General features: G+C 39.2%; 1 protein-coding gene across 2 annotated transcripts in view; it reads left to right on the top strand.

Moving 5' to 3' along the window:
- The window catches only part of PTPN4 (protein tyrosine phosphatase non-receptor type 4), an 86392-nt gene that overhangs the window by 38554 nt on the left and 34458 nt on the right, over positions 1–13380 (top strand). For both annotated transcript variants that reach the window (XM_081852684.1, XM_081852683.1), the window contains exons 6-13: positions 1277–1321; positions 1958–2010; positions 3851–3971; positions 4516–4603; positions 6061–6149; positions 9315–9378; positions 11275–11447; positions 12755–12823. In XM_081852684.1, coding sequence (XP_081708810.1) covers positions 1277–1321; positions 1958–2010; positions 3851–3971; positions 4516–4603; positions 6061–6149; positions 9315–9378; positions 11275–11447; positions 12755–12823 — 702 coding nt within the window. The remainder of the gene's footprint in view (positions 1–1276; positions 1322–1957; positions 2011–3850; positions 3972–4515; positions 4604–6060; positions 6150–9314; positions 9379–11274; positions 11448–12754; positions 12824–13380) is intronic.

Below are 13380 nucleotides of genomic sequence, written 5' to 3' on the forward strand. Positions count from 1 at the left end.
ATCCAGCTTTAATGTATCTACTGCCATCTCCTGTTCACTATTGAGAAGCACTCCTGAAGGAAACATTTTGGATCCATGTCTATGCTTAATCCACACAAGTTTATGCAGGGGGTGGGCACAAACTACTATATAAAAGTAAATTATAAATGCATCGCTTAAGAGTAATTAACAGAGAAAGAGAAATAAAATAACATGGCTGTGTTTGTGGGTAATTGCAATAAAGTGTGTCATTCCACAACCCTTGATTTAGAGGAAGTCTCTGTAAAGGCCTGTAAGATAAAAACACTGCAGTGTCATACCAGAATGTTTGCTACATGGAAATTCATGCCTTTCAGATTTTATTGGTGACTAGAAATACTTTAATGATAGATTAGAATTCTAAACCAATTTCAAACCGTCACTTCAGGTAAGACATCTTGAGATGGAAGGGCCAGAATTAATACGCATTCATCTCACAAGGCCTATTTGCTTGGAGGTACATTTCAATAGATTGTTGATATTCATGGGTATTATTATTGTTGGAGGCATGCCAGTGTGGCTAATCACATTCTTTTTGCATGAGTTAGAGATGGCAAAATGGAACTAGCAATGTTGCAATGTTGCAATAGGGAGGGATGAAGAGATAACAATCAGAAATTGTTTTCTATTAATTTTTAAATATGTCCAATCCCATTAGTTTGGCTTTCAAAATACCACACAGAACAACATTTGTCAATTGAGGCATGAAAATATGATGTAGATGTACCTGAGTCCAATCAATGGATCCTAACCTTTTATTGTCCCAGTTCCTGCCCACCTAGCAGTTTGAAAGCATGTCAAAGTGCAAGTAAATAAATAGGTACTGCTCCGGCAGGAAGGTAAACGGCGTTTCCATGCGCTGCTCTGGTTCGCCAGAAGCGGCTTAGTCATGCTGGCCACATGACCCGGAAGCTGTACATCGGCTCCCTCGGCCAATAAAGCGAGATGAGCGCTGCAACCCCAGAGTCGGTCATGACTGGACCTAATGGTCAGGGGTCCCTTTACCTTTACCTTTAACCTTTTATTGATTATATAAATTCTAATGTAAACTGCATGTGTTACAGCAGCACCAAAATATTTGGATTTCTTATGTTTATATGACTTTGAACTCAGTTTAATTTCTGTGTCTTGCTAGCCTGAAATAATGGTATATGGTGAAATGCAGATGCTGAAGTCAAAAGGTGATCTTAATTTTGTTAATTAAAAATACAATAGTAACTTTGTCAACCTGTTGTACTGTGTTTACTTTTTCTTTAAGGTACCAATATTTTTTGCAAATTAAACAAGACATTCTTACTGGAAGGTAAGATTTGCTTGCCATGAAGACTTGGGAACCCTTGCAGACAGTTACGCAAAATTATTTAGTAATTCAAGGAGAGGGTGGAGATAAATAGTGTGATCGAATGCCTCAATCAAGTTATGAAAATATGTATGTGGCTGCTGACTTCCCACATGCATCCCATGGTAATTGGCAATCCTATAATAAAGCCTATAGAAAAAGGTGTTAATAGATTTGGTTGCAGTGCTAGGGGTTGTGCGTGCAATATTTTATCAATTAATCAGGAACTATGCATGCAATGCCAAATGAGATTTGGATCTGCCTCCCATCCATCTTAAACAGGTGATTAGTGGAGTCAGAGCTGACAGTGCCAGCCATTCATGTAAGCTTTTGTGATCGCATACCTCTAGGTTGGTATCCAGATGTTTAAATCTCTTTGGATACTAATCTAGAAGCATGGTTTCCTTTTTAAAGCAAATATCTAAAAATAACAGCTCGTGTGTTTTTAGTTGTGTCATTACATATTTGCCTGCCTTAAAAGGGAAATCTTGTCTATTTGATGCTTCAGTGTTTTTTTGTTACGGAATTCAAATAAATGGGTAAAACTAATTGGCTCTAAAGATTACTGTATTGAAGTGTGTTGGTTATTTCCCCTCATAGATTGCCCTGCCCTTATAATACTGCTGCACTCTTGGCTTCCTATGCTGTTCAGTGTAAGTAAAATATTTAATATTAAAAAATATGTTCTTATATTATGCTTCTAATTTTCCTGATGTTGTTACTTTTCTTTTGTGTTAAGAAACACTAAACCTTCAGGAAAAATATTTGAATAGACTGTGTTGTGTAAAGCTGATAAATTTATAAAAACAGTTTGTATCTTACCCATGTACAGTACAATTCTACGCATATCTACTTAGAAGTAAGCCATATTGAGTTCATTGAGGCTTATTCCCAGCTAAGATAGTATAGGATTGCAGCCATAATATTACCTCTGAAATGTACATTGAAAATATGAAACTGTTCTTATACCTAACATGTAAAACATATGACAAGATAAATACATTGGCAGAGTTTATCATGGCATTTGTCATCAAAATATGTGTGGCTGTTAATGTAAAGATTGAGTGGATTTCCCACCTAAATTAGTAATAAATAGAGTTAAGATAAATGTATATACCTTGAAAAACATTTTTCTCTTGGTTATGTTAGCTTATTACTATCAAATTAACATGCTTTGTGAACTATTATTGCTAAGATGGGAATTTAACAACCTCTAAAGCTGCAGTTCTAAAGGGGAGAGGGAAATAGTACTCAGAGTGGTTATTCCATCACATCCAGCAGCCTGCTGGACTTGCTCTGGCAGGGTGTCGGTAAAGGCACAGCAGCACATTTCTGCTCCTCTGTCCTTTTTATTTTTCTTGCTTTAACTTTTTCCCTATTCTCATGAACAGTGGGAGCAAAATTAACCATACCAGCTCCAGAGATGACATAGCTTCCTCCCTGATTTGGGGGTGTGGTGGGGGATTGACCCTACCCATGTTGGAGCTCCAGTGTCAACAGGGCAAGGATTATGGAAGCTTCTGTGGCAACAGGGAGGAGGCATCCAAGGTTACACCTCTCTCTCTCTGCCATCCAAGAGTGAGATCCCATACTTCTTACTGGGGAAGTCTCCCAGGGACCATAGGATTTTAAGGTTAGGGGGCCTTTGCCCCCCCTTTTTTAAAGAAGTGATGCATATGTTGCTTCTGAACAGTTTTTGATAAGATTTTGTATTTTGTCAGCCCTGAGTGCCTCTGTACAACCATTAAAGTGGTAACTGTTTCCACAGTTTAGCAAGAGTTTGCAAGGGTTTTTGGAAAAACAGCTGAGTAATCTGGCATACTGCTATGTCACAGAACCTGATTTTTATTTTTGTAGAAAATGCATTGCTTCACATAAAAATATATCACCAGTACAAAAATAAAATTCCTTTTCCAGAAGTAAATCACATCAACAAAATTATCCGTATATAATAAAATGCTACAGGTGTAATCACACTGCAGTTTGTGTGACCGCCAATAGGAGCCTACCTGACAACTTTTATCTTCCCTGACAGGCCAACGATCTGGCCTTTGGGCCAGAAAAGCTTCTTCATCCCAGTCTAAGGGGAAGATGGGGGTAGAGAGGTTTGGCAAACTATAAGGGGGGGGGGTAGTGGTATGGAGTAAGGATGTGTGTGGTTTTGGGGAGAAGGTGGCTTTGGTGAGAGGAGGTGGTAGGTAGGGTTGAAGAGTAAAGCAACTAGGGGCAGCAGCCCCTAGTTGTTATGTTTCTTGTCAATCTTGTGTAGCTATTTAGTTCTCTTGAACTATTTAGTTCTCTAGTCTTGAAACTAGAGTGCTTTCAGTTCATAGAAACAACATTAGGTGCTTTTGTACAGTTTTAGACTGAAGTTGTTTCATATGTAATAAAGGCTGGTGGATTAAATTTTTTATTTTTTTACCTTTCTTACACTGCATGGATTGCAAGGTGCTGAAATGGGGCTGTTGCTAAATGGTTCCTCTTAACTTTCAGCTGAACTGGGAGACTACAACCTTTCAGAGAACTTCCCAGGCTACCTCTCAGACTATTCCTTTATCCCCGGCCAGCCTCAAGAGTTTGAAAAAGAAGTGTCCAAACTACATCAGCAGCATATGTAAGCATAAAAGAAAGAAGAAATAAGGTTGCAGCCTGAAGAACTGCGTAACTAATTTAATCTACCCTGAGCTGCTTCTCTGTGTGTAAATTAAAAGTAGCTCCTTACATTATAACCCCAGGTTATTGCATGTGTGTCTCATCTAATCCTTTTGTGGAGAAATAACTCATTCAAGATCAGGTAACTGCTACAGAGAGAACTAGTGGTGAAAGATCACTAATACTGTTTAGGTTTTAGACTTAAAATGAATGCATGCTTTCAGAGTACATGCATCTGAAAATACACTTTTACAATCATAATTGTATTTTGAATATTAAAACTATATGCTTGGAGGCATGGTGGGACTGCTCCTCTTTAGCGAGAGAAAAACCAGGCAAGGAAGCAGGGGCAGTTAAACTGCTAATTGCCCTAAAGCCGATATAACTCCCTCTTTCTCTTTGGGCTCCAGTAAAAAAAGTAAGGACCCTCCAGTAAAAACATAAGGACCCTCAGGTTACTTTAAATATATTTTGAGCTATTTTATGTTCTTATATTGTCATTACAGAGGTCTGTCTCCTGCTGAAGCAGAATTTAGTTATCTCAGCACAGCCCGGACCTTAGAACTCTATGGAGTTGAATTGCACTATGCAAGGGTAAGCGTCAATTGATTAGTATTAATCACGCAAATAAACCCAAAACAAAACATAGCATTGTCTGAATGGTCAATAGTTCTCTTCTTAGAAATTAATTTTTAAAATGTATCATAATATTCAACAAAATTAAAGTAAATCTGATTTCCATAACGTTACTTTGAAAATAATATATAGTTCTCTATTTAATGCTGTTGATGGGGGTGGTATCTGTATGTCTTGAGTGACAATGGGGTGTGGCTCCCGGGGTGAAGTCAAACCGCTGGAGCATCACAGCACCTGCTATGGCTGCAGAAACCAGTAACTCATAAATGCTGCCTTCCATGTTCTTTTTGCTGTGTTAGCACCAAACTGAGCTCTCTGGGGTGCAAGCCTGGGCAGTGTCTATGGAGGTCCTGGGCTGCCCACACGACAAGACTCTTGGCCTCACTGATGTGGTCCAAAGGAAAAGCAGAGCAATACAAAAGGCACTAGCTTGGCTGCAAGACCTGCCAGAAAGTGGCGTACAAGGCACCATCCAGCCGTCTTAGCCCTAATTAATTGGACCCATTTCCCCTTCCCTTCTAAGTTTTTTTTTATTTAAAAATGTATTTCAAGCATTTGTACCTGCTGTTCAGAGCTGCTTACATACAGTCAAAACAAGTCAGTCCCTGGGCATACAATCTGTATAGGGGAAAGGGACAGGGAGGGAAGATGAAAACCAAAAGCAAAATTTAGGCACTAGTTTCTAAACAGTTCTTCCTATACTAACCAGCTGGCAGAATTCAGGTGCAGAAGGTGCCTGATGTTGCTGGACCTCAGCAGAGTGAATGGAATGAGCCTTCCGCTTCCTGTCCCTCCCACTGAGGCAGTCTGATGGAATGGCTGCCTGCAGGGGACAGCTGAAGGGAGAGGAGGCCTCATGGAGCTAGCCTTTTACAGCAGAGTCCATGTCTCATTTTACTCAGCCCTTCTTTCTCTGTCCCTGAGACTCCACACCTCTGTTGCCATTAGTTCTTCTCCTTCAACCACCCACAGAGTGCTGAGGTTCTTAATTCAAGCTGCTTTGTTGCATAAGATTGCTCGTCAAGGCTGGGGTACTGAAATAGGGTCATGAGAAATCTTCACATGGGTATCTGCTACACTGAAGAGTCCCCTTTTGATTAACAATTATTTCTTATCCATTCTAGCCATTGCCAAAGTCTGTCTAGTCTCTCCCTTTGTTGCTCTGTTGTGTAGCAGAGTTTCTGTACTGAGGAGGGATTGTGGGAGGGCCTCAAGGATGTTGATGGAAGGATCAGGATACAAGGTGAAGCAAAGTAAAGAGACAGGAAGTGATTGTTGAGGCAACAATGTTTCCTTCCTGTAAACATTCTAGAACTTCATCTTGCATGTTTTCGGGCAATAAGATCTGCAAGACGGCGATATGAGAGAACAGAAGACACATAAGCATTCATTTTTTTCCTGTTCTTTTTTTATAGGATCAAAGTAACAATGAAATTATGATTGGAGTAATGTCGGGAGGCATACTAATTTATAAGAACAGGGTACGAATTAACACCTTTCCATGGTAAGGATGTGTTTAAGGGAAACATTTTGTTTGCCACACACTTTCTTAAATCTGAATAACTTCTTCATAAATTGCTAAGTGTACATCAACTCTAAATTAGTCACTCTAAAATGTGGCCTTTGATATGTCCAGTGGTGTCTCTTGTGTGGCAATTAGCTTTTGAAAATATCCCTACAAAGTTTGCCGCATAATTGTAATGTAATGATTGTAATGGAAAATTTAGTGCACTTAATTTTTATTCAGCTAGAATATTTTGGATTATCCTTTATCACACTTCCAGAGTTAGGATTCAGTATAGCAGGAGTGAAAGGGGAATACCTTACTATACATGCACCGTCTAGAATAGACAAGTTCTCATCCAATTTATTATTCAGTGTATTCTGTATAGGATGTAGGGATGACAGTAAAAAGACTGTATTAAATACTTGGGTCCAAAGAGCTGTGGGCAGGGTTCTGTTCATGTAGCAGGGCTTTTCCACCACTCCTTCCTGCTGCTTCCCCCCAAAAAATTCACTCCTGAATGGTGGAAATCAGCAGCTCTCTGTCCAAGAGTCACCTAATGTACCTCTGATGTTGAGGAAACCCAGATAACATCTGCTGAGGTGGATCTGTATGTATTAATTTGAAAATCTACATACCGTCTTTCACACCGGCATCAAGACAGTCACAATGTAAGATCAAGTACATTAAAGTTCCATAAAAATATAATAAAACAACAGTCTCCTAACTACTGCACAGAAAATAATTAGGAACCAGTAAATGCTCAGGGTCTGATTCTTACGTTTATGTATCTCACTCCAGAGGCCAACTTTCACAGGTGAAAGAACACTGTTTACCATGCAGTCCTATTTCAAAAGCCCTGAATCTTGCAAAACTTTGTCTTCTTTAATTGATTTTAACTATGGCATTTGAATATTAGACTGACAATGTCTTGTGTGTGAACCACAGTGATGTATCTAATTTTATGGTGCTTTCTTAATTACATGCCACAAACTCATATATTTTTTTTAGTTAGACGGGGAAAGTAACATGTATTCCCTGCAGAAACTTACTTGCTCAACCAACAGAGGCTGGGAAGCACTTGTCTGAAGTTCTCCTTAGCATACAAAGTTACAGTTACACCCATGCATGGAATCCTATTTAAGACTGCATATGTTTTGCTGATGAAATAATTCAAATGGGGTGAGGTTTATCATGAACGGTGTTTATTTAGCAGCACTGATACTTTTACAGTGTGACAAAAAGCAGAGCCCAGGTACCAAGGAGATTACAATCTAGAATTTGATAAGGAGAAGACCTATGCAGTCAGAGCAGTTGCGCATACTTAAGTTGGTTTTCAAGGCCTAAGGGGTTTGTTGAGCCAAAGGTTCACAGAAAAGGTGGATTTGGGGGGAAGATTTGAAAGGAAAGAAAGGCAGCAGCATTTAGCATGGGGGTGGGCAACCTTTATCTATTGAGAGCCACATTCTCACATGGGTAATTACTGGGGGCTATTTACTGGCAGTGAGTGGAGCTAGAGCAAATAGAGGATGTAGCCAGAGAAAAATGTGTTTCAAAGTAATAAATGCTTCAATTTTCACCTCAGCTTAGAATTTTTGTGGCAAGCATAAGAGAATGTGCCTCTCTCTCCTCCTTCCCGTCCCCGTCCCCCACATGTGCTTTAGGTTTTCTCCTAACCTTTCAGATAATATTTCAGGGCAGTGTTAGGGTTGGACAAAAGTTGTTGAGCTTTCTTTCTTTCTTCTTCTTTTTTAAGTAAAATCACCCAAAACAACACTGCCAACATGCATTGCTGTGCGTCTGGATTATTTTCACCCCAAACACTGCTTTTGATAGCAGTATTCTGGGTATGTCCGGATGTATGGCAACCCTAGGCAGTGTGGGGGATAGCTCAGTTAGTAGGACCTGAGACTCTTAATCCCAGAGTTGTGGGCTTGAGCTCCATGTTGGACAAAAGATTCCTGCATTGCAGAGGGTTGGACAAGATGTCCCGCGTGGTTCCAACGCTTCCAGCTAATTCTGTGATTGAAAGAAATCATACTAAATATTTTCATAACTTGGTTATTCACAGAACAGTGTGGGAATATAGCTTCTCCTTGGGAGGTTAGAACAGTCCTTCAGGGTGGATTGGTTTGGCCTACTTATTTTATTTGATGTCCCTGGGAAGTGATACAATCTTACAAGGGAGTCAATATTTGGATAGGCGTGATGCTATCTAAGCTGTCTTGTTGGCCACACATGTAGTAAGAACAACTCTGGATCCCAACAATAATTTGATACTTTGATGTGTTGTCATTCATTAATAGCACAGCAAATGTGCTTAAAATAAGGAATGCATACTACACAGAGACTTGCTTTAATTGAACAACTTGATTCTATAATCATGCCTGCTTGATTGCAGCCACACCACTTTCATCATCCATGCTCATCAGTATCTTATCCTTCCTTGACAGCAGCAGCACAATAAATATGTTAAAAGTAATGTTGCAGCAGTAACAACCAATATTGTCATCTTGCTTACAGACAACTCTCCTAACTGTATGTGGAAAGTGCCAATTGTCTTACAGGTGCATCATAATTTCAGTACTGGCAGTGCTTAATCAATTCCTTGAACCTCTTCCAGAAGTTGCATTCTGATACTCGAGGATTCTTGTATGTGATCTTATCATATGCAAATCATGTGCTGGAGGAGAAAGAATATTACTCTTGCTTGCATGGCTGAAATCGCCCTCATTCTGATAAAAGCCAGACAGGAGCTAGTTTTGCAGCCTTTTTTTCAATTTTTATGAAACAAATACTCAAAAGCTAAGGTTGCTATGTTTTACAAAGGATAAGGGAAATATCCTTTGGCCATTTGCTGAGATTAATTACCCATTCCTCCCCAACCAGGCTCTAGTGAGTTTGAACCTCCCTCCACTTCATTCACTTCATAAATTGTAGCAATCATATATTGGGATCATTGATGTTCAAGGAATATCACTTTCTGATTGTTTTGCCTTTCTGGTGGCTGTTTTGGGGAACTTCATCATGAGCAGAACTGATCTTTACCCTCTCCCATGGATCATAGTGGCATTGGGCAACAAATATGTTTGTCATAACCTGTCCAGATCCCTTTTGTGCATTTTAAAGAAATATTACATCATTTTGATTTTTTATTTCACTTAGGTTGAAGATTGTTAAAATTTCTTTTAAGTGCAAGCAGTTTTTTATTCAGCTTAGAAAAGAATTGGTGAGTACTGATATTAACATTTTTATCTGAAGTTGCAAAGTGCTTCACTGTTGTCAGAGATGGTTTCATGCAAGTTACGTCTTTGGAGCTTCATACATGATAACACTACTTCACTAGTGTGTTGTTCATTATAGAATTATCTAGTGGCAGATACTACAGTTTAAATGGTCCCTATTTTATGAAATAGTATATTAGATATTTTAAAGTTAGAGCTGTAGTCTGACTGATAGTCACTTTTGCAGACTGAAAATGGGAGGTGCAAATTCTCTTTTTAAAAAGTTCTTAATATAGGGTTGCATGAGTACAGATCCTCACGTGTCTTTGTCTGTGTCTGCATCTGGTGGGGAAAGGGGAAAGGAAGCAGGGATTGAAGGCTGCATTAAGACAGCAATGCTATGAGTTTCTTGTCTGCTCACCTCCATCGATTTGCAAGTGCGATTCAGATGCCAATAACAAACAGGTTCCTACCATCATTCTTTGCTATGAGAAAGGCAAAACTCTGGTTCTTAGCTGCCAGTCAAGTAAAACAGCTTCCCACCCCTTCAGTGAGTGGCTTAACAGGTTGCCCTTGGCAAATAAGGTGCAACCATGAAAGAATAAACTGCATGATGTAAGAGAGTTAGCAAGCACAAAGAGCACTAGCCAATGTCTAAATTCAGCTTTATTTACTTTTCTGGAGCTGAGCAGGGTAGAATATTCTGGGTTAGTGTTCATCAGCCAATCCTGCCTTAGCCCTGGGGGTGAGATTGAAGCACAGAGAGTATTGATTCCTTAAGAAACATAGACTGTGCTGCTGCTTTCTACCTTGCAATCCACTTACCACAGAGTCAGTGTGAAAGGGCTGGAGCGAAGTTTGGCAGGACTGCTATAAAGATTGAAAAACTGTAGTGTAGAGCAGTGTTTCCCAATCTTGGGCCTCCATATGTTTTTGGCCTACAACTCCCATCATCCCTAGCTAGCAAGACCAGTGGTCAGGGATGATGGGAATTGTAGTTCAAAAACAGCTGGAGGCCCAAGGTTGGGAAACACTGGTGTAGAGCATCGTAATCTCATTGCAACTCTACACATTTTGTCATGCCGTAAGTTAATCACAAGATACAGACGGATGCAAATGTTAGGGAGAAGATGCACACACTGTGTGACTACCCAGATAATACAACAAGCTAATTTTATATAGAAAAATGCCAGAATAGATGGGAGAACTCTTGAATGTGGAGTATGGGACATAGAGGAATGCAATCCAGGTTTTAGGAGGGAAAGTTGAGACAAGGTGTGGAGTATAAGAAATTGCAAGAGAAGAAAGGCAAAGATGAGGATTGTCCACAAGGTTTTATAAAGAGAAAGGGCAATGAAGGAGCCTGGCATGTCCTGGTTGCATATTATAGGTTTTGTCAAACTGGTGGGAAACCCTTTTGTTCATTTGGAAGCCGAATATCAGCAATAGTGGACATATTTCTCTCAAATGTGGATTTCCTAACACTACTGATGATCTCCTGTAATGAGTAACTTAAGGAAGAAGGTAAATTCAACAGATTTGGTCAGTGTCATATATGAACTGAATATGTGTCCTCGAACACAGGATTTTTATGATAGACATGCAGGTGTTCTATAGCAAAAAAACCAATATGAAAAGGCTTTATTTAAGGCAGAGGGTTTGAGAACCACCATGGTTAAGAATATTGTCATGGGTTGTTGTTTTTTTTAATGACTGGGAGTTGATTTAACAGCCAGGAGAGAGAAGGAATAGATCCCTAATTACAGTGTTCCTTAGATAACCAGAAGGTCCTTTTTCTTGGAATATTTATGTGTGTGTTTTGAAAGAGAACCATTTCATAAGAACTGTAGCCTCAACTACATTTCAGAATGCAAGGCTAATTTTATTAAATTTTGTCCCAGCATGAATCTAGAGAAACGTTACTAGGATTCAACATGGTGAATTATCGAGCGTGTAAAAATTTATGGAAAGCTTGTGTAGAACACCACACTTTTTTCCGGCTAGACAGACCACTGCCCCCTCAGAAGAACTTTTTTGCACACTACTTTACTTTGGGTTCAAAGTACCGGTACTGGTAAGTTTGGGCCATATGTAAAAAGAGGGAGGGATATCAGCATATTGTTAAAGAATAACTTACTGATAGATCAGATGAAGCACCTGTTGATTTTTAAACATTTAATACTCCAGATTTTTATGTTGCTCTATAGCCTGCATAGACGTCTAGTTAAGTTAGCTTTCTTTACACTGCACTGCGCCAATTTTTTTTTGAAAATGTGTGTTCTTCAGTATAAAACTGTTGTTTGAAGTATATCCCTGCCTCCCATAATTTTTTTTAAAACGGCTTAAAATGCTAAGTTCTATTAATATTTGGGGGCAGGTATAGAAATGCACCAACTCCATACAGATTGAGGCAAACATGTAGAAAGTGTCCCAGATGGCACACCTTTCCTTTTATAAAGGACAGTCAAACAAATTTCCTGGTGCACAGTGAGAGAAAAGTGAAACTGGGTAAAAATAAAATAAAGGAACACAGGGCATGATTGTGAAGAAACAAGAAAAGGACTAGAGAAAACCGCAGCATCTTCTATAATGCTATTCTTGCAGGTTCCCTGTTTTCATTTGGCACAGCATTGAAGAGGAGAGCAGAAACTTCCACCTTCATTTTAAATTAACCACAGTATAAGAATACATCTCAGCCCTAAACCGTGGCTAATCTTAACTAGGATTAGTGAAAGCAAGTCAGCTTCCAAAATTCTGCTTTGAGTTTGGCTTGTTTGCATTAAGACTAAATGCAAGTTTTTCCTGGGTTTGGATGTTGTAACAAGTTGTAATTAGTCTGAAGCAGATGCAAAAGCCTCAAGGTGATGGGGGGGACGGGACCGCATAAGCTCAAAGCTCATGACAACTAGCCAGGATGGCCATGTTCTGCCTTTGAATATTAGTTGCTGGTAATCCCAAAAGCAGGAAGCACTAGTACAACTAATTGCCGCTGTTAAAACAGGATGCTGGACTAGATGGAACTTTGGCCTAATAAAGCACAGCTTTTCTTATCTTTATGTATTCACCAGACAAAAAAATCTCTGTTGTTAATCCCTGATTACAATGTATTACTATTTGATATTTTAAAGACTTGTAGAAATTTTGTGGCCAATTATCAGTATCTGATAATAGTGTCAGTTCAGGTAAGAATTGCTTGGCAATTAGTAAAAGTATCCTAGAATATGGAAAGCCCCTGGTTTCATCAGGTCTAACATGCATTCACTGTTAGTCTAGTAATTTTACTGTTGGACTTGGATGTACCGGTGTGCTCATATTTAGGCAAAATATTTTTCCCCACACTTCCACCACTATTTTCTTGACAATCTCAATATTTTATTTCAGTGGGAGAACAGAAGTCCAGTCTGTACAGTATGGTAAAGAAAAGGCAAATAAGGACAGGGTATTTGCCAGGTAAGCAATTTCAAGTTATTTGCATCCTGTACTATTGTCTGTGGATTGTTACAGTAGCTTATTTTACCTGTTTTGAATTCTCTTCTTCCCTCAAAATCAGCAAATTACAATAGCTTTGTGCAGAAATTACTGTGCAGATTTTAATGTATGGTGCAACATACTACAAATTAATTCTGTAACAAATTGAAATACATTAATATGTTTTCATATTGTATCATCATAATACATATTCCCTTAATGCAAATTCCCTTTTTACGCATACTTTGAATATGTAAACTGTGAAGACGGGCTATGCTTGTTGTAATAGGCCTTCCTTGGTGTCTGTGCGTTCATCGTTATACTGCATCTGTTACAGTGAATGGTCTGAAAATCTGATCAGCTAGGTTTCTGGATCACACAGTGGAACTGTAAACACATGTCTCTACACACATCTGAACCTATTTTCTGTGTTTGGTGGAGTCAGCTCCTTGAGAACAGCAGATGAATGGGAAATTTAGTCTTGTGCTAGGGGAATTTCATGTCTCTGTGGCCACTAGTATTGTTCTAGCCGAAGGACA

The sequence above is a fragment of the Podarcis erhardii genome (genome assembly GCF_964252035.2).
Source record: "Podarcis erhardii genome assembly, chromosome: 1".
NCBI classification, from domain to species: domain Eukaryota; kingdom Metazoa; phylum Chordata; class Lepidosauria; order Squamata; family Lacertidae; genus Podarcis; species Podarcis erhardii.